At 35.3% G+C, this 19,286-nt stretch overlaps 1 protein-coding gene across 1 annotated transcript in view; it reads left to right on the forward strand.

The window, feature by feature from the left end:
• Positions 1 to 19,286, forward strand: part of ADAMTS6 (ADAM metallopeptidase with thrombospondin type 1 motif 6) — a 141,099-nt gene that overhangs the window by 44,875 nt on the left and 76,938 nt on the right. The window contains exons 8-9 of the mRNA XM_005429297.2: positions 14,661 to 14,704; positions 18,150 to 18,255. Coding sequence (XP_005429354.1) covers positions 14,661 to 14,704; positions 18,150 to 18,255 — 150 coding nt within the window. The remainder of the gene's footprint in view (positions 1 to 14,660; positions 14,705 to 18,149; positions 18,256 to 19,286) is intronic.

Raw genomic sequence — 19,286 nt, forward strand, 5'->3', positions numbered from 1 at the left:
GTGTCCATGTTACAGAAGTTGCTACAGTGACTGACATTGTTTTTAGCAATTAAACTGCATTAATCTATTAATGATCTTTGAGTCTTGTATCAGTTTTGGAGGGATGCTGTGAAAACACCTGCTCTTGTTCATAACAGGTACTAAAGCAAGTCTGTGAATAAATGGAGAGATGTTTTGCCCTTGTAGAAGCAAGTCCTGAGGAATAAGAGATTTAATTAAAAATATTTACATACCTAGAAACAAAAAACCATGAAATGTTAAATTGTTTCAAGTCAAATACTTATTTAATTTTTCCCTGCCTTTTTTAATTCTGACCCCTGCTGCCTGCCCCCTCCCCCCACTTGTCCCCCCCAAGTGTTTTTCAGAAGACCGACAAAATTTCTGATCTTTTGTTGTTTTAAAAACTTGAAAATGTTGTCAGTAGCATTTCTTAGCAGTGAGATTTTATTTAGTAGTCTGGAATTTGTGTAACCAGACTTGTTACTCACTCACAAATGATGAAATTTTGGAACTCTTAGTAATGGCTTTAGATTTGGTTATAAGACTAACTGGAGTGTCAAATCCTGGTCAGTCTAATGGAGAAGGAAAAATATTCAGATCATTTAACAAAAATATTTTTTCATATTTTTGTTTGGATTCTTTCTGAAGTTGAGACATAGTTCATAAATGACTTACAGTTTTACATGTTTTGGTGTTTTAAGTACATGTTGACCAACATGACTTTTCTGGGAAGACTCCTAGATCTACATAGAGTAAGGCTCATGCCAGGGAAATATAAGAGTCCATGTAATAGCTAGACATATAAGCAACAAGATAATAGAAGTTAGCTTAGTTCATGAAGCTGACTGTTTCACTGTCAATAAGCTGAGAGTTAATGCAGTTATGATCTTAGAGGACAAGATGCCTTAATGTCAGGGCAGGAAGGATAGAAACTGCCAAAATTAATTTTTTCTTTTCCATATGGCAAGTAACAAAACTTGTTTTTAAATCAGCTTTGTAGTGAGTAACAGAATGAATGACTGTCCAATACTGCTGTTTTAATCAAATTGCTGCTGTAGGTATTTGTAACATTATGTTAGGACATCAGGTGTAAATTATTGAAGTTGATATTTTTGTTATTTCTGAACATTTTGTTCAGGTTATGTTCTGAAAACGGTAGAACTTGTGGTTTTGGGAGCTGATAACATTCAGCTTCCAAATGTATGTGATTCTTTTTCAGACCTTTTAAGATGGCTCTTTGGATAGCATGGAGGTTGCGTTTGGATTGCCTTCTCACTACTTCAGCCAGACCCATGTAAATCTCTCATTTATTACTCTCAGCAGCTTGAAAAAGGGAGTGCTAAGTTATTGGATAAATAGGCAGGAAGAGGTACAGGCAGTTCCTTAGCTTGCACATTAATTTAGCTGTAATGAAAGGTATTTGCTTATATTGTTATTTTAGGACAGTTAGTCCTGCTCAGAAATTGCAAGGTCATAAGTAATGCTGACAAATGTTCATTGTCCAGATTCTTTCAGAAGAAATTTCTACCCTATGAGTTCTTTCAACCACCTGCCAAAGCAGAGTGAAATATGTTATGCAATTGTGAACAGTATGCTTGAAATCAGTTAAGAACAAGAAATTGTGCTTCAAAAACCAAGGAATTTTTCAGATGTGTGAAATGCAGTATCTTGGGCCATGGAAGCATTTATGAGTCTTTGACCAAGACTGGTTTTGATGCTATTCCATTTTAGACACATTTTGGTTATGATTGTTAATTATTTAGTGGTTAAAAAAAACAAGCATAAGACAATAGCAATAGTATGAGATGCACTATTTTTGGTTATGTCTTGAGTCAATTAAGCAGATTGTTTTGCAGTCCAAAAAACTTTGTTCCTGTATGTATCCCTTCCTAAAAATGGCATTCTAAATAATATGGTGCTGTGCTAGAGGTAGCAACTTCACTGAAACATGTGGGTCTTCTTTATAGTCTGTGCACTGCTGAAATTACCATCTCTCCCCTCATTATTGGAAGGAAACTCTTTTCTTGCATATTCTCGTAAGTAGCTCGAGAACTTAAACAGATTTATGACTCTTAATTATATAAAAAAATTTAACTAATTAAAATAACATTTTAATTCAGATTTTTTTGCTTTAGCTTTTACAAGTTAGAATCGTAGAATAATAGAATCATTAAGGTTCAAAAAGACATTTAAGATTATCAAGTCCAACTGTCAACCCAGCATTGCCACCAATAGACCATATTTCAAGTGTCATATTCACATGTGTTTTGAACATTTCCAGAGATGGTGATTCCACCACTTCCCTGAGCAGCCTGTTCCAATGCTTTACAACCCTTTCTGTAAAAAAATGTTTCCTAATATGTAACCCAAACCTCCCCTGGCACAATTTAAGGCCATTTCCCTTCATCATTTCACTTGTTGCCTGGAAGAAGAGGCTGACCCTCACCTTTCTACAGCCTCCTTTCAGGCAGTTGTAGAGGGTAATAAGGTCTCCCCCGAGCCTCTTTTTTTCTGGGCTAAACACCTCCAGCTCCCTCAGCTGCTCCTCATAGGACTTATGCTCCAGACTCTGCCCTAGCTCCATTGCCCTTCACTACCCCCACTCCATCGCCTCAGTGATTTGTAGGGAGTGGCCAAACAGCGCTTAAGGTGTGGCCTCAGCAGTGCCCAGCACAGGGGGACAATCCCTGCCCTGGCCCTGCTGGCCACACCATTGCTGATCCAGGCCAGGATGCCATTGGCCTTCTTGGCCACCTGGGCACAGCCTGGCTCATGTTCAGCTGCTGTCACCAGCACCCCCAGGTCCTTTCCAGCCACTCTGCCCCAGCCTGTGGAGCTGCCTGGGGTTGGTGTGACCCAAGAGTAGAACTTGGCGTTTTGCCTTACTTGACCTCACACCATTGGCCTCAGCCATGATCCAGCCTGCCCAGATCCCTCTGCAGAGCCATCCTACTGTCCAACAGATCAGCACTCCCACTCAGCTTGGTGTCACCTGTGAATTCGCAGAGGTTTATACACATAATTGATGAAGATGTTAAACAGGACTGGCCCCAACACAGTTCTGAGGAACACCACATGTTTTTTTCCAGGTTCTTCCAAGGAAAAGTGGGAATTTTATTAAAGTATTTATGTTTGTAAATGACTTGTATTTATTGAATAAAGTTATGCCTGACAATAATAGAAACATAAAATAACTTAAGCTGAACAAATGAGAACCAGACTACTTTATAAAACAGAAATTACAGTTAATATATTAAAAAGAAAATCAAATAGTGGTAGTTCCTACATACTATCCAACCTCTTTTAAATCATCCCTACTGTATTAAACTTCTAAATTGAGTCTTCCTTTTCCATAAATCTGGGAGAATTTAAGTGTTTTAGTTCAATAACTTTACGTAAATGAAACTACTCATTAAAAAATAATAGTTTTGTGACCTTAATACAGTGAAATTCTCCCCATTTCTTCAGCCACAATTGAAAGAAGTATTTTCTTGGATATGATCTTGTTTGTAGATCTTACAGTGTTTACCTGGCATTCTTTATAATGGTTTAGCTACATTAATTGCTAAAATTTAATGAGCAAAAAGAAATAAGGCATGCTTATTTTTCTTTCAGCTTCAACTTCCTGGATTTCTTACAGTTAGTGTTTTGGGTGATTGTGTTGGCATTGCAGAAGAGAATGTGCTTTACAGAACAATGTCAGGTGTTTAAAACATCGCAGTCAACTAATTGGGGAATGAAGTTCAAGAGCTTTCATGTGTGGTTGTCAGGAAGATGTAGCATTATTCCAACTCAGTGGAAGGGAGAGGGAACCTCTTCCCCCAGTTTTCTGTACTGATGAAAAAATTATTTCTATATTTATTATTAATATATTAATACTATATTGTACTATACTATACTACAGTAACTATGGTTCTAATGATGCTTCTACTTTGAGTAATGTAATTTACATATAATTTATTTTCCAGTGAATATTCTGAAGAGTTGTGTTAGAATGTAATATTTATTTTTTCATAATTATTAATTAAATGATGTGAAGATTTTTAGGTAACTCCAGAATCTGTTGGATTCAGTCTGAAAGGAATCTCTGGAGGTCTTCAGTCCAATGTTATTATCCTCTAAGCAGAGTGAGCTATGAGATCAAACTAGGTTTCACAAGACTTTACCCAGTCAAATCTTGCAAAACTTTTTTGGGCAGACCACTTTACTACTTGACTGCCCGCATGGGAATAAAGGTTCTCCTTGGAGCCAGCCAAAATTTCTGTTCGGCATTTAAAATTTTGTAAAACTCATGGGAATAATTATTTTAATAGTCTCATGGTAATATGCAGTATGTGGTAAAAAATAAAGCAGAAGTTCAGGTCAATTTTAATATGAAGGAGTAGATTGTCAATTAAAAAAAGTAATGGAACTTTTCTTTCATAACATCTGTGGGGGGAACCAAACTAATTTTGGAAATATAACTGTAAAAGTTTTCAGAAAAGACAAAAGTGGCTAAATACTTGGTGGGTTTAATAAATGTAATTAAAAAGAATTTATTAATTTGTTTTCCCACTTCAAGATAGGTTAGCTTTGAAAGACTAGTTTACAAAGTGAAGGCTTGAATCATGTATGGAAGGTTTAAACCTAAGGAATCACTGATAAATTCCTTTTGACAATCATGTAGTTTTAATATGGATTTAATAGTTTAGGTTGAAGAATTCATATACAGAGCGCCCTGACACGTGCATCCCTTTGTAGGATAGATCATGGTTTCTGAAGCCCATTTACTTTCCTATCTAGTTCTGTGATTCTTTTTCTTTTTGTCAGGAGTAATAAAATAAGTTGCACCAGCTTAACTCTTACTTTCTTTAAGGTAAGAGGAAGCAAGGACAGATGCCTGCAGACAGGCTGGATAGATACAGTTGATTAATTCTAACCTGTATACAATAAGAGTGGTGTGGTTTATGAGCAGTGACTGCTGTAAAGTCAGTTAATGTTCTCATGGTATGCAGCCCTTCATTCACAACAGTTAGTTGCTGTTGACATTAAAATGATTTGTAAAAATAAGTTATTTTTCCTGAAATGAAAATGATAATGATAAATGATAATAGATGCTACACAGACTTTTTTTGTCTTCAATAGAGCTAATATTTCTTCCTGGCTTGTATTACATGGAAAAGAAGATGAAAGAAAGATTTGCATGCAGTTCTGAATTGTATGGATTCTGCTTTTTATACAGACACACTTCGAAGATCCATGTGAAGTGGAAGTATTCCATTTGCCAACCCCTTTTAAAAAACACAGAAAATCAAATTAGGTTCCTTCTGGTCTTAACATGACAGGTTGATGTGCTCTAATAAACTCAGACAAGATCTTTGACATATTTCTCTTCTTGTAAACTTGTGTATTTCTTTTAAATGGATCCTCTTTGTTAGAGCAGTCTTTGCCTCTGCTGCCATTTAATTCTATATATTTCTTTTCTTTTCCATTCACAAGCAGAACACAGAATATGCTAGCTTCAGACTTTATTAGCTGTATTTTGCATGTCATCTGGAAAACTACCACAGATGTCCAGCACTCAATTGGCTTTGTATTGTTCTTTAAGCAATCAGATCAAATTGTTTGCTGACATTTTTTGAAGAGAAGAAATCCTTTATTGTAACTTACTGTAACATTACTTATAGAAAAAAGCACTGAACTTGTAAAATATATTGCTGTGAGTATGCTCTTAAGACAAAAAATTATTTTGATTCTAGTCCGGGTTAAAAATCATTTGGGTGGAATGACTGTCTTTGTTTTTGACCTTTAGAAGAAGTCAGCAAATAAACATTATTGCATTGACTGAAGAAGGTTTTAATTAATGCATTAAGGTACTGAAATTTAGCTCTTTGTGTAAATATAATTTTGTGATTCTTTAACTGAGTCCAAGCACAGGGTTCTCATAATTTTCAGGAAAAATAAGTTGTGACAGTATATATGTAAGAGTTTCAATCTTTTTCTCAGAAATTTTGTACAAATATCAACCAGAAGTAGCAAAACACAACCACTGCTCCTGTTATTGGATAATATTATTATTTCCTTGAGAACATTTGGACTACTTGTCAAGTATACATTGTTAATCCAGCAAATTAAATGTATTAAAGATTATTGGGAAAAGAATAAAGAACCTTATTATGCAGTTGGTTAAACTGGGCATGATATACCTACTTCTTGAATAGTTTGTATCACTCTGGCCTACTCATCTCAAAAGGTTTTCAGAGAATTGGAGAAGGGGAGCAAGGATGACTGCAAAATCTGTGACTTTCTTTACAAGAAATGACTAAATTGAGGACTCTCTTACTTGAAGAAGTCAACTTTTGGGAGAGTCTAATCTGGGACAGCACTACAGTGATCTAACCAGTTACAAGATTGTATGGGGGGCATAAATGAGGAAAAAATTGTTCATAGCATCTTTCACCACAAGAACTTTAGGCTGTCCAGAAAATATAGAAGAAAGACTCAAAACCAGGAGAAGAGAGGCAGCCCTTCTTAATGCAAGGTTTAGCTAATGTTGAAACTTCTTGGCAAGTCGCTTTATGGAAGCTGGACATATGTATAGGTTGAAAGGTTGGCTAGGCATGTTCACAGAAGAAAAATCCATTGAAAGTACTAAATACACAGAAGCACATCTGTCTCAAAATGTCTGAGCCAAAAATAGTTGGGAGAGTACTGGTATAATTGACGTTTTATGCTTGCAGTGGTGTTATTCTTTCTTGGACCTTCTCTTAGTTCGTTGTGAAGTCAAGGTATTGGGATAGTGGAATCTGTGGTCTGGCCCATGTTGCAATTCTTAGGTTCTTCTGTACCAGGTGTGGTCTGTCATCCTAATGAACTGATACTCTTTACAGCCAAGGCTTAGCCTTTTATGCCATATGCAATGTGAGTAAGGGTAAATAAAGTGAAATAAAGCGGACATTTTGTGGGTAAAGATATGTGATCTTCTCAGAGATTGTAAACTAATTGTTTACAATATTCAGAAATTTAGGAAAAAGGCATACCCACAGTAAAATCACAGAAAGAAATAATAGAAAAACCTAGAAATATATGTGCAATATGTTATTGCTCTAACGTATCTAATTTATTTCCATACAATAGAGCTAAAACTTGGTTAGTAATCATAGCTGTTAGCTGTGTTTCCCTTCTGCCAGAGGTCTAGACTAGTTGTTTCCTATTTTCTGCTGTGTGGCAGGATGCCCCCAACCACACCTATGTAATTAGTTTTGCTAGCTTTCCTTTTCCTCAGGCTTGGTTGCATTAGCACACTCTAAAAAAACCGTTGCCCTACAAGCTGCTTAAGCTGTTCAGTATCAATGTCCTTTGAAAACAAGTTTTATGTGTTAGTTGATGGACTTACCCTGAATGTACTGATAGAGAAATTATTAACAGTGTACTTAGGCAGATATGTAGAAGTTTCTGGTTTATTCTCTAGCTCAGTTTGAGCTAGCTACGTCTGTATAACTCCATCTAAATTTTGGCTCAATACTGAGAATGCAATAAAAGTTTAAAATGCTTCTGAGGTTCAGAATGCAACAAATCATCAAGTGTTTCCTACACTCTGGCGATAGTGCAAATGCCGAATCTCTACGTTACCCCTGAATATTATTGAAATCACCATTGTCACACAGGTAGGTGGCTCTGTATTTCTGATGCACTTTCATAGTATTTTTTATGTGGATCAGGAGTTATTCTGAGTGTCCTAACGGCGCTAATAATACTACTGATTGTGATAAACTTGCAACTGCTATTCTATTATTACATTGCCAAACTTGATGAATACAAATGGCAGCTTAATTTTTTTTTTCAGAACTGTGTTTATTTTTACATTTTTAACTGCATTTGCAGTTTGCAGTTTAGAAAAAGTAGTATGGAAGTGTTTCATTTACAGTGCAGTTATTTAAAACATTTACATAAATCAGGAGAACTAGAACTTATGGCAGCAATAGTTTTTCTGGCTGTAACTCAGAATTTATCCACCCAAGCTAAGTATCAGAATAAAGTCCAGTAGAGACAGACTTTGGTTGTCTATGGCAGCATTAAAGACATGGAAAACTAATAATAGAAAAAGCTATTTCTGATGAGTGATGTGTAACATGTATGTTATTCTTTTCCTTCCTTGGTTTAAATAGCTCTTTTTGGTTTGAGGTTTTTGAGGAAGGAACCAAATAAGACATGTTCTTTATTTTAGGGCAGAATGCTGTTGTGGTGTACCACTTTCTGTAAGGCAAAGGATGTGCTGAGGCAAACCTTTAAAAAGACATAAGAAAACCTATGTAGTAGAGAGTATTACTATTGGTACCCTGTGCAAATCTAATGAATGACCAAATTATCTTAGGAATTATTAATTCCATTGCAGTTCTCTAGTATTAGTGACATCCAGGTCTCTAGCATTAGTGACATTTTCTGTACTTGCAAAATGACCACTTTTTTAATATAGCCATGCCAAAAAAACCAAAAAGGTGAAAGTACATGACAGTCACTGGGTTTTTTTTCTTTTTTTAGATCTTCCATACTTCAGAAATAGTAGTTGGAGTTGTCAGATAGCCTGAAGGTTTTGATCCATTCAAGAGAAATCTGAGATTCAGTCTGATCTGTTCAGTTTATAGTCACAGGTGTTGGAACTAGGTTAATTTAATTTTTTGTAAGAGGTACCTTTTTGCCTGGTCTTTTACCTTTGTTCAAAAATGGGACAACTATGATTGGGTGCATAGATAAATCATGTTGCGCAGCATGAAGAATAAAAAGTGAAAAATATGTAACCCCAATAAACTTGTTAGGTTTATTGTTGAGCAAGAGTGTGTGAGAAGGATAGTCCTTGTTTAAAGAGCCTGTTCTTAAAACCTATAATAATTAAAAAGTGAGTGTCAAAAAGTATAATTTGGTTTTAAAGTAAAAAATAGAACCTTGCTTTCAGAGATAACATGTCTGGAAATATTCCCTAAAAATGAAATATTAATAATTGGTAGTATTTGGCTCCGTTTGTTCTTAGTTGGGAGAGAATCAGTTATCTTTGTTTTAGTTAATTTTATTTTCTGACAACCCTTTCAAGCAGATTAACTGGCAAATTGTCTAGTATTATATCTATGAAGTTTGTGTTCACCTATCTGAAACTTCTAAAGAGCTTCATGTCCAATCATACGTATTTGTTGATTTTGCCTAACCTGAATTTTCGTACTTTTTTTTTTCATTTAAATTCCACCCATCGTGGTAGGTTTTCCCTTATTCACTGTGACTGTATTTTGGTCTCGTAAAATATTTTCCATTAAGAAATATTCCTTCAAAAGTCTTGGTTATTTATGTAAATATGTATCTTAAATATTACTCATGCTTATTGTTGGCTCTCAGTAGTTTTGGAGTAGTTTGATGTATATATAAATAAACACCTGATGTTCCATACTGATTTTGAACAGTTTGCTTTTCTAATAAGAGTTTTCATGCTTTACTCATTTACTGTACTTAAATCAAAGACATTGTGTGGGTTATTCCTGTTGATTAATGAAATTCTTTAAAGTGTTTCTAATACTAGTATTCATATATGTTTCCAATCCTGTAACAGGTATATTTCTATCTCAGTGTTAATTTGATGCAAATAGTCCCTTCTGGCGCACTGGACATTTCCAGTTACATACAGCTAGTAATAATAGTGTTTCATAGAGACTCTTTGCAGTTAATGGGCCAGTTTGGATAATGAGACTGGTAGAAAGGGCAGTGTTATCCTCGAATTTATAAATTCGCATTAACATGTAAGGAGAAATAATTCATTTTGCCTTTGTATCTACTACTGTTTATGCCACTGTTAAAATGACTTTTTGAACTGTAATACACACACTTCAGAAAGTTTGAAAATTCCATGAGTGCACATGATGGTGACAGAAGGGCCACAGTGTAATGGCACAATTCTGAGAAATCCCATATATTAATCTCTTTAAAAAAAAAAAAGTGATTTCAAAGGGAAGAAGCTCTACTGAAACAGTGGAACTCAGCTTTGTTGATAAAGGCATAACCATATCCCCCAGACAGACACTGAAACAATTTTTTTTTTCAGAATAAAGAGGAATTAACAAATGGCTGATGACAATAAAAAAGAAATCAATTAAATGATTAGATGCAATCTCTGTCTATGAAGTACCCTAAACCACAGAGCTGGGGACGTCTATCAGGGGAGGTATCAGTATGAGCTGTCCTGTTTCCTTTGCAAACACTCACAAATGACGGCTCTGGAGGGAAGGGCAGATAACTGGATAACCTCAGTTATCCAGTTGCTCTCAAATTATGCTGTAAATAATTCTTAATGTGAGATTGAATAGCTTTTAAGGAGTATTTTTTAACTTCTCTAGCTTCTAGAATAGATTACTTACATGTTATGCTAAGAGTGGGTGGAGGTACAATTGAATCATTGTGATATTTTCGTATAATCAAATCTGTGAATTAGTATGTGTCTTTTTTTAAAGTTCATTTTTATTTTTTAATGTGGGAATACATTGGCAATCATGGAACTCTCTGTGAGGTACATAGTTGCACAACTGCATGGATTAGGCCTGAAAATGGACAATTTGCAGGGATCAGGAAGAATCTTCTCTCCTTTCTCTGCAGGAGACAAATGGCTGTATTCTGCTAAGGTGCCTGGGATTGGCTGTAGCTGCAGATAATTTACCTGACAATTTTGAGCAGTGCTTACAATATTCACAGAGGATTTGTCTTTCTTTTCTGTTTGACTTAAGTGTCCTGCTCAAATAATCAGTGTCGTGCCAGTCATCAGATTTACAAAGGAAATTGACTTTTTTTCAGGTTAGAGTTACAGATAAGGGAGACTTGTTGAAGAGATAGTCTGTAGCTTACATCTACACTAATACATTAAATAAACACATCAGTGGCTTTTCTATTGCACTGAGTACCATTGGCACAGATCTTGTGCCACACTAAGCTGGCGTCTCCAAAACTGATTAGTTTTCTGTGTTTTGCCTGTTAAGAATCATGGCCATCTGCACAACTTTTCGTGGGAGTTCTTGAGATCTGGTGTTCTCATGGGTCAAATCTGCACAAGGAGTTCCTTAAAAAATTGTGATAGAGTTTTAAAACAGCTTGATAATGCAAAAAAGTAGAATTTCAGTGTCCAGTGTGATCCCTTTTACTTTTTAATACAGTGTGCAAGTATATTTTAGCATGGTGCCTGTATATCCTGCCAAAAAAGACTAGGATTTTTTCTTTTTAAGGTGTCCCTGTATGGTGCACTAACTCTTGCTGTTTGATCCATGGCACGACAGGAGTGTGCTGCTGCTCCAGTCCTTGACCAGCCTGTTTAACAGATATTGGTCTGTCTGTGCAGTTTCCTTCTGGCTGATGTGTCAGTCAGAGTTGTCAGTGACAGCTGTACATTCATCATGCATTTCCTGTCTGTGTTTGCAGCTCTTCAGCAGCCCCACAGGAATGACCAGCAGACCCAGACCACTTCCCCATCTGCCTCATGAAACAACTTCTGATTTCTTCAGGGCAGGCATGGCCATGTAATCAACCATCTTCCCTCCTACCTCTTTTCCATTCCACTTCCCCAGTGTGGTCACATTTCAGGGGCACTGCACCCACTTTATTAGGAGTTATATGATCTTCTTTTTTGGCTTGGGCACAGATTTTTCTTGGCTGTCTCAAAATGGTCTGGCTGCCATCTTATCCCAAGTTATTTACCTATGTAACTGTGTTCTTTCATTCAACTTTTGCGTGGTGTCCCTTTTACACCATCTGTCAGTGAATTGAACCAACATTTTTGCAGTTGTCATAATTGTGACTGTTTTCATAATCTTTAATGGTTGGTTGAGATAATTGTTGGCTTGAGACTCTACCTTTTGGGTCTCTTTAGCTCCTTTAGTGTTTACTGGGCTCCTGGTGATTAAACTACATCTTTGTGCTGCTTTTTTAAGTGTGGGCTTTTTGTTTCTTTTTTTTTTTTTTTTTTTTTTGTTTGTGGGTTGCTTTTTTATTTATTTATTTTCCATAGCAATTAGACCTATCTCATCTTATGGGCAGTCTTGATGATTTGTATTTTCAGGGGTTTCTTATCTTAAAATTACTAGTTGTCAAATATTTCATCTGTAGTCTTCTGCATTTGGAACCCAGCATCTGAGAAATAAATGGATTCCTTGAAGGTTCAAAATAAAGTTAGAAGAAATGGTGTTAAAACAAAAAAAAAGACAAGTTAGTCTGTTTTTAAATCATATAGAGAAGCAAATGATGGAAGCAAGCAATTTGGTTCATAAGAATGCTGTGAACTTTCAGACAAATCACAAGGAGAAACTATTCATATGAAAGTAATAAGATGAAGAAATGGAGCTAGAAGATGATGTAGATAAGGTAAATCATTAGACTGAAATTTTTTTCAAAAGTTCAAAAACTTTGTTCCTGGTAAATTGGGGGCTAGGAGATTGTGTGAATATTTCCTTACAGGCAATTAATCATTGTCTATAAAATTTGAATATTTAGTGATGGCATATTTAGAACATGTTACTATCCAGGTATGTTCTTGCAGAACTAATTGGTATATTGGAAAATAAAGTTATCTTTTCCATAGTTTTATTTTCGAATTTAAGTTTCATTATCATCACATTTTCTTAAAAATGCTAGCTTATGAACAATGAAGAACACACACTTCCCAGCAGAAACTGAAGAATACCGTGATCTTTGTTTTTCAAAAATATAACAGAAGCAAGGGACTTAATTTATATAATTCTCTCCTGTCACGGTACTTTGTGAAACTCAGCCTAAGATGAGGAGTAACTTCAGATTCATACCTGTAGGACAATAATTTGATTCAGACCATCAGGAAAGTTTTCAGCTCTGCTGAAGTCAGTGACAACATTTTACTTGAGTTGAGTGGAATTGGATTTATTCTCAAGCATCCATTTTGTCTAAGGATGTATGTCTTTAATTGTTTTTCCTTACTGCCATTGGATATTAAAAAGCAGAAAACCTGTGTATTTCAGAGACTTTTTCCATTCAGTTCTCAACTATGTTCTAAAGAATTTAGTTAGGGTTTTTCTGACTAAACAAGACTGAGCCATCTACTTTCTCTGAGGAACAGATTTTGTTTGAACTTCAATAGGATTAAGTTCAGACCTGAGCACAGAAATAAGAAGTTTAGTTCCTTAATTATGTAAAAGGCAGGAAATGTTCAGTAAAAATCCTTCTTTTACTCCGAATCCATGTCATCTTGGAACTTAGGGATATTTCAAGAGAAATAAGAATGCTTTTTTATAAGAATGTTTTCTATAAGAATGCTGATTTGGTTACCTTCCCCTCCTCCAGACAGCAAATGGGAAATCAGTGCACATTTGACATTTGAACCACCTTGATGAAATTAATGCACATGAACATTTAAGTTCAAAATTATAGCTTAATCCCACAGACTGCTTCACTCTCAGTACCCTTTAAAAATCAAAGGAATTCCATGTGGTCACAGCAGTCTGCATGCATAGAGAGTTTACTGGATTTGTTCCAAATTTTAGGCTTTATTATTTTGTCCATGGATTTGGCTTGCAGACAGACCATAACTCTTTTAGCAGTGAAAGGTATATATCTTGTGATCAGACTCCTATGTGATAGCAGTCCTTATGGTATTTTTAACAGACAATGTCTGGTGGCCCAAAATTAGTATCTATTTGGGTTTAAAATTAAAGCATAAAGATGGCATCTTTTCTTTTTTTTTTTTTCCATTTGGCTTTCTAAAGAGTAGAAATTATTCTGAAGCATAGTATGCTTCAGAAATAAAGGAAGTCAGTATAAATCCTGGAAAATAAATAGCATTGTGGGAGCTTACTTTTATCACTATCCATATTATAGGATTGAATATTCAAAATATGAAGGTATAATTAATGAACTGACTGCTGTATGACCACTGCTATTTTAAAAGCTGTGCCACAGAAAACATTTTAATTTCATTGCTAGCTCCAGATACTTACATATTAGCTACACAAAAACTCATTAGCCACAAAAACTCATTAGCTTCTGTGTTTCAAAGATTGTATCTAAAATGACAAAAATTTTCCTTTAAGGAAATCTTTTAGCTTTTTGCAGAAATGGTTTTCATTTTAGGTTGTTAGTGCATATTCTTAAGTTATATTGTAATTATAGAAGGATAATGAGAAGGACACTATAATGACAGTTCATAAGATGTTTTTTAAAAATGGTATAATAATTAAGGGTTGAGTTCTTTAAATAGAACCAAAGACTAGGTAGTACCACTTACACTTAATATTGTTTAGTTGATAAGTGTGAGACCATAGGAGGCTTCCAATTATGTTGGATAAGTAAAACTTAGGGTTTAAGAATCAGTAGCAGTCTGTAGCCATGCTGCTGTAACTTCATAAGAGAATGGTAGACTGCTTTATGGAGCTGGTGATTACAAAGATCCACTTTAACCATTTTTTTCTTGCTGGCAGGTGTCCCACTGGCCTGAGGCCAGCGGCTGTGAGTGTACTGCGGCTTGTGGTTTACACTAGAGTGTAGAAAAGGCCGACACCAGCTGGCTGCACATAATTAAACTGATTGCGGTCTGACAACTTGGACTATGATACAGATATGTGATAAATATACAAAGTATCTTACAAACCTGATTCACTGACATACTTTATCTACTTTTTTTTTCTTAACAGATATGATATCTGCACTTATAAAAACAAGCCTTGTGGAACACTGGGTAAGATTATAAAGAGAAATTTCAGCTCATATTTGCTGTTTCCTGGCTTTATACTTAGCTATTGGTTTATTGACTGATTAGATCTTTTTAAGTTTGTACTTTCAAAGTTTTGCAGTTTCATAAACATGAAAAATAAAAATAATCTTGGTGGATTTTGGTTTTGATACATTGCTGGGAGTTTGAATTGTGTGAGCTGGTGCTGTGTATTTCATCACTGTCAGCTGTAATACTGATAAAACCTAGCAGATGACTCAATTTACTTCTTACAGAAGAGAACTTGCTGTTTGTTTCCATTTACTGGTGTCCATAATCTAGTTAAAAAAAACAGAAGTAAAAATCCTCAGGAAGGTTATAAAACTACCCCCATAAACTTTACAAAAGGAATGGACTCTGAGGTTTACACTGTTGCTGTGCTGTACACAGCAAGCACAGCTTCATGTTTTTTCTTTCACAGACTTAGAAAAAAAAAGTACAGTGATAGAAAATACAATAACATTGAAACTACTTAAAACAGTGCTTTGACAATGGAGAAGTGCACACATTAACCTTAGATTAAGGATGGAGAGCTATTGGGCTCTCCATTCCTAAATATGTCACCAGTAGTTATTTACTACAATAAATAATTATAGATGACCTTTAAGTATAGGTTGTTGCCTCCAATGGTGCTCTAACATATAAAGGGAACGTTATTCAAAGATTAACATAACACTTGTTTAGATTTTGTTTTCAGTTTGCATCCTTTCATAAGCCTCTTTCTTGAAGGTGATTAAAGACAAAATTCTAATTCAGCTACTTCATATTATTAATACTTTTCTCATTCAGAGTTCATGAATGTATTTGGTTTCAATATTCATGTGAATGCAAAAGGCCTCTCACAAGTCAGTACAATGCTTCTGGCAGAGGGGTGTAGTTTACATGGGGAAAGGTACCAGAATTTTGCCTGCTATAAACATAACAAAACCCGCAGCATGCTTTAGTAAAAGGCAAATAATGATGATGAATTTCCAAATGTAATTGATTTTATTTGACATTGGAGGTCAAATAAAATCAATTGGAGGTCAAATAAAATCAATTTTCAACTGAAGAGATGATGTCTTAGAAGTAGCTTTGCAAGTGTTAAAAAAAGGTTGAAAGAGAATACATTCATGCATGAACTATTTGATATTTTTATTTTTGACACAGATCAGTAATGTACTAACTCTTACTCTATCAGATTTTGGCATAAAGGCAAATTTTGCTTCACTTGAATCCAGTGTAACAGAGGATAGATTTGGCAAATACTTTATAAAACAAAAAGTTTAATTAAAAACAAATTAAAAATAAGAGTCACATATGGTATCAGTTCCAACTTACTGTTACAGGGGTCTTGGCAACTAAACCATGACAATTTTTCTGTGTTATAGGCATTGAATTGGAGAAGAGACTAGGCCCTATAGTCCTCTTTTGCAAGGCATTTGATATGCTTAAGTTGTACTGACATCCAATAACTAAAGTTAATCATATATATAAAGGGGTCTGTGAAAAAAAGTCACAGAGATGTCTCAGAAGGTCAAAAGAAACCTGAATAATTGGTATTCTAGGAAGAGACAGAAGTAAAAGATTTCATGTGACGTAAACATCTGTATCCTATTTCAGACACCTGAGGCAGGGAACCTTTCATGGAACCCCTTAGAAAAGATCTCAGACGTCTGTGCAGTGTGTCTGTGGCTCCAATGAAGGACAGGTCCTTTTAAAGTCTGAGCCACTGACTGTTCTTAGCTTGATCTCTGTCACTTTCTGCAAGAATGGTATGGAGTTATTTTACTGTGGTCCTCTCATTTGCTGAAGCAAGTTCTCAGTTATAAGACCTGAAGATGGAGATGACTTTATCATTCAAATACGGTGGACTTTGCAGGGGAGCATGATAGTTTTGTATGTATGTATTGCCATGTTGTCTTCAGAATTCTTCAATTTGAAATTCACCATGGGTGAACTATAATTATTGCATTTTTTGCAGGTTCCACACTGCAAACTCTCCAGATACACATTGTCAGCTTTTGCCCATGTCAATTTGGCTATCAGAGTGGTTTTGCTGTGTCCAAACTAGATTTGTTTGGAAGAAAACATGGAACACATACCCCCCAAATGCTCTACATGTGCCTATAGGAAACCTGAGATTGCCCATGGGGTGTGTTTTCATGATATCCCTGCAATATTTTTTCCCTTCAGGAAGCTTTGAATCACATGTGTAGTAATGTTCTGCCTACAGGATTCAACTAGTCCAGAATGGCCAAACCAGCATGGAAAGATATGTGAAGAGCCTTAACTTCTGTGCTTCACTGTGCTGATCCACTTGCATGGCTTCAAATTAATTGCTAATGTGGACACAACAGGAAGCACTTGTCATATTATGACTTCCTTACTGGTAGTCCAAATAAAATAATTTGAAGTCCCTACTCATATAAATAGTTTCCTTTCTCTCTTCCCCACTCCCTGTTCCATTCCCCTCATCTCTCAACCAAAGTTAAGCTTTTCCAATTCTTATTTTTGGGGTTGTTTGCATTTTCTTTATTTATTTATGTAGAAAGTATTATTTTTTTCTGGTTTTGTTGTTTCGTTTTGTTGGGGTTTTTTTTTTGGTAATGTTGTTAACTCAGCAGGTAACTTCCTTAAAGAAAGGTTTGCTGCTTTCAGATCAGAAATTCTAGGGGAGAAATATATTAAATAAACCTGATGTTTTAAGCTTTGTCTAATGGCACTAAATTATGACTGCAGTATGTTCTGTAATAATCTGTTGCTGAAAATGTGTAAGACACAGAAGAGCCATAGTCAATTAATGCCAGTGGTATTCTCTCTCTGAAGAAAGTTTTTAAAAGCCCTTGTAACACAATAAGGTTTTAATGCCAGAAGATAATAGGTGATAAATGGAAAAGACTTCCATGCTTAAATGCTTGCTTGTTATTAATATGTCTCCTCTCTTTTCACTGATGCATTCAGTTTTGTTTTTTTAATTTTTTTAACGTACCATGTGAGGTTTTTCATAGCTAAAAAAGTTGCTTGTATGTTTTTATGAACCCACTAAACTTAAACAGATTTCTTTAGAAAAATAATGTGGATACATTTTGCTTTCTTCAGGCACAAGAATGTTAAAATAGAAATGCTTTCTTGAATTCCCTCTCCTGGCTCAAGTTACTAGGTGGTCCCAAGTTACCAGAAGTAAAATTTATAAATCTAACCCCTAGTCTAGACATTTTCCAGCACTGACTGCAGTTCAAAAAATATTAATGTCTAGCCGGCAAAGTGAAATTCCCCCCAGTGATTTTGCAAATGACTAGAAAGTTAACCTTTTGCCAACTGCTCCTTCTGTGCATAGAAGTTATTAAAAAGAATCCAGGCATTTATAACTAGGGCTTTTAAGACTGAAACACCTTGGCATGACCCTTTGTGTCTCCTTCTGTTTATTCAGGCTTGGCCTCTGTGGCTGGAATGTGTGAGCCTGAAAGGAGCTGCAGCATTAATGAAGATATTGGCCTAGGTTCAGCTTTTACCATTGCACATGAGATTGGTCACAAGTGAGTGAGTTTAAAATAAGAATACATTTTAATTTACCACCTTTTTAATATTAGTTAATAATCAATATTATATTTTTTCCTGCATCATCTCTATTCTGATGTTCCATGTTTCTGTATATGGTATTCATGAGTAGCATTTCATTTTATTTAGTATGTATTACCAGGGGCTTTAAATTTAGAACTGAAGACTCATTGTATACCCTTTGATTTCAGATTCCAGTTAAATCTATCCTTCTGAGACTTGATTCACAATCTTCCTACTCTGTTTCATATTTTTAAATATTTGGCTTTGCAAATATTTTCTCCCCCATTACTTTTTTTTGCTTTTCTTTATGAAAGAGAAGTGGTTAAAGGTAAATTTCTTTTTCTATTTTTGTTTTGTCTTTAATATAAGTCAAACTACTATCATTGAAACATTGAATCTGTTGTCAATATTCATATGCTTTAAGTCCTCTTTCACTGAAGCATGATTTAGATAAAACAGGCATAGAGAAGTCAGCATCACTTGTTACATTTAAAGTATTAGCATATAGTCTTAAAGAGTATGTTGTTATGACACTGATAAAATCTGAGTAGTGTTTGGTCTGGAAATATTTCAGGCCTTCCGTCAAAAGACAGCACTCTTAGTACCATGTAATGACTGTAAAAAGACTGGGCACCTTCTTCTACCAAGAGGTTTTGCTTTTTATGTACATGGGTTGAACAATACAGAGTCACATTGACATGCTTTTCCAGCCATTAGTGGATGGAACTGTTGAAAGTTCCAGTGTGGACTGAAATGAAAGCTAGCAATCTGCTGATCAAAAAAAGGAGTTGGAAGTAAACAGTTATTTTTAGCTCACGTATTATATTAGATAATCACCAGGCAACTATGCTCTCATTTATATTATGTATGAAAAAGCCCATACACATGTAGTGTAGATGAGTTGTTGAATACAAAAGCAATTGTATAAGAGCTAAACAATAATAATAACTTAAAAATACATGTAATAACTTCCACGACCTCCCTCCCTCCCTCCCTCCCTCCCTCC

The sequence above is a fragment of the Geospiza fortis genome, unplaced genomic scaffold (assembly GCF_000277835.1).
Source record: "Geospiza fortis unplaced genomic scaffold, GeoFor_1.0 scaffold397, whole genome shotgun sequence".
Classification (NCBI taxonomy): domain Eukaryota; kingdom Metazoa; phylum Chordata; class Aves; order Passeriformes; family Thraupidae; genus Geospiza; species Geospiza fortis.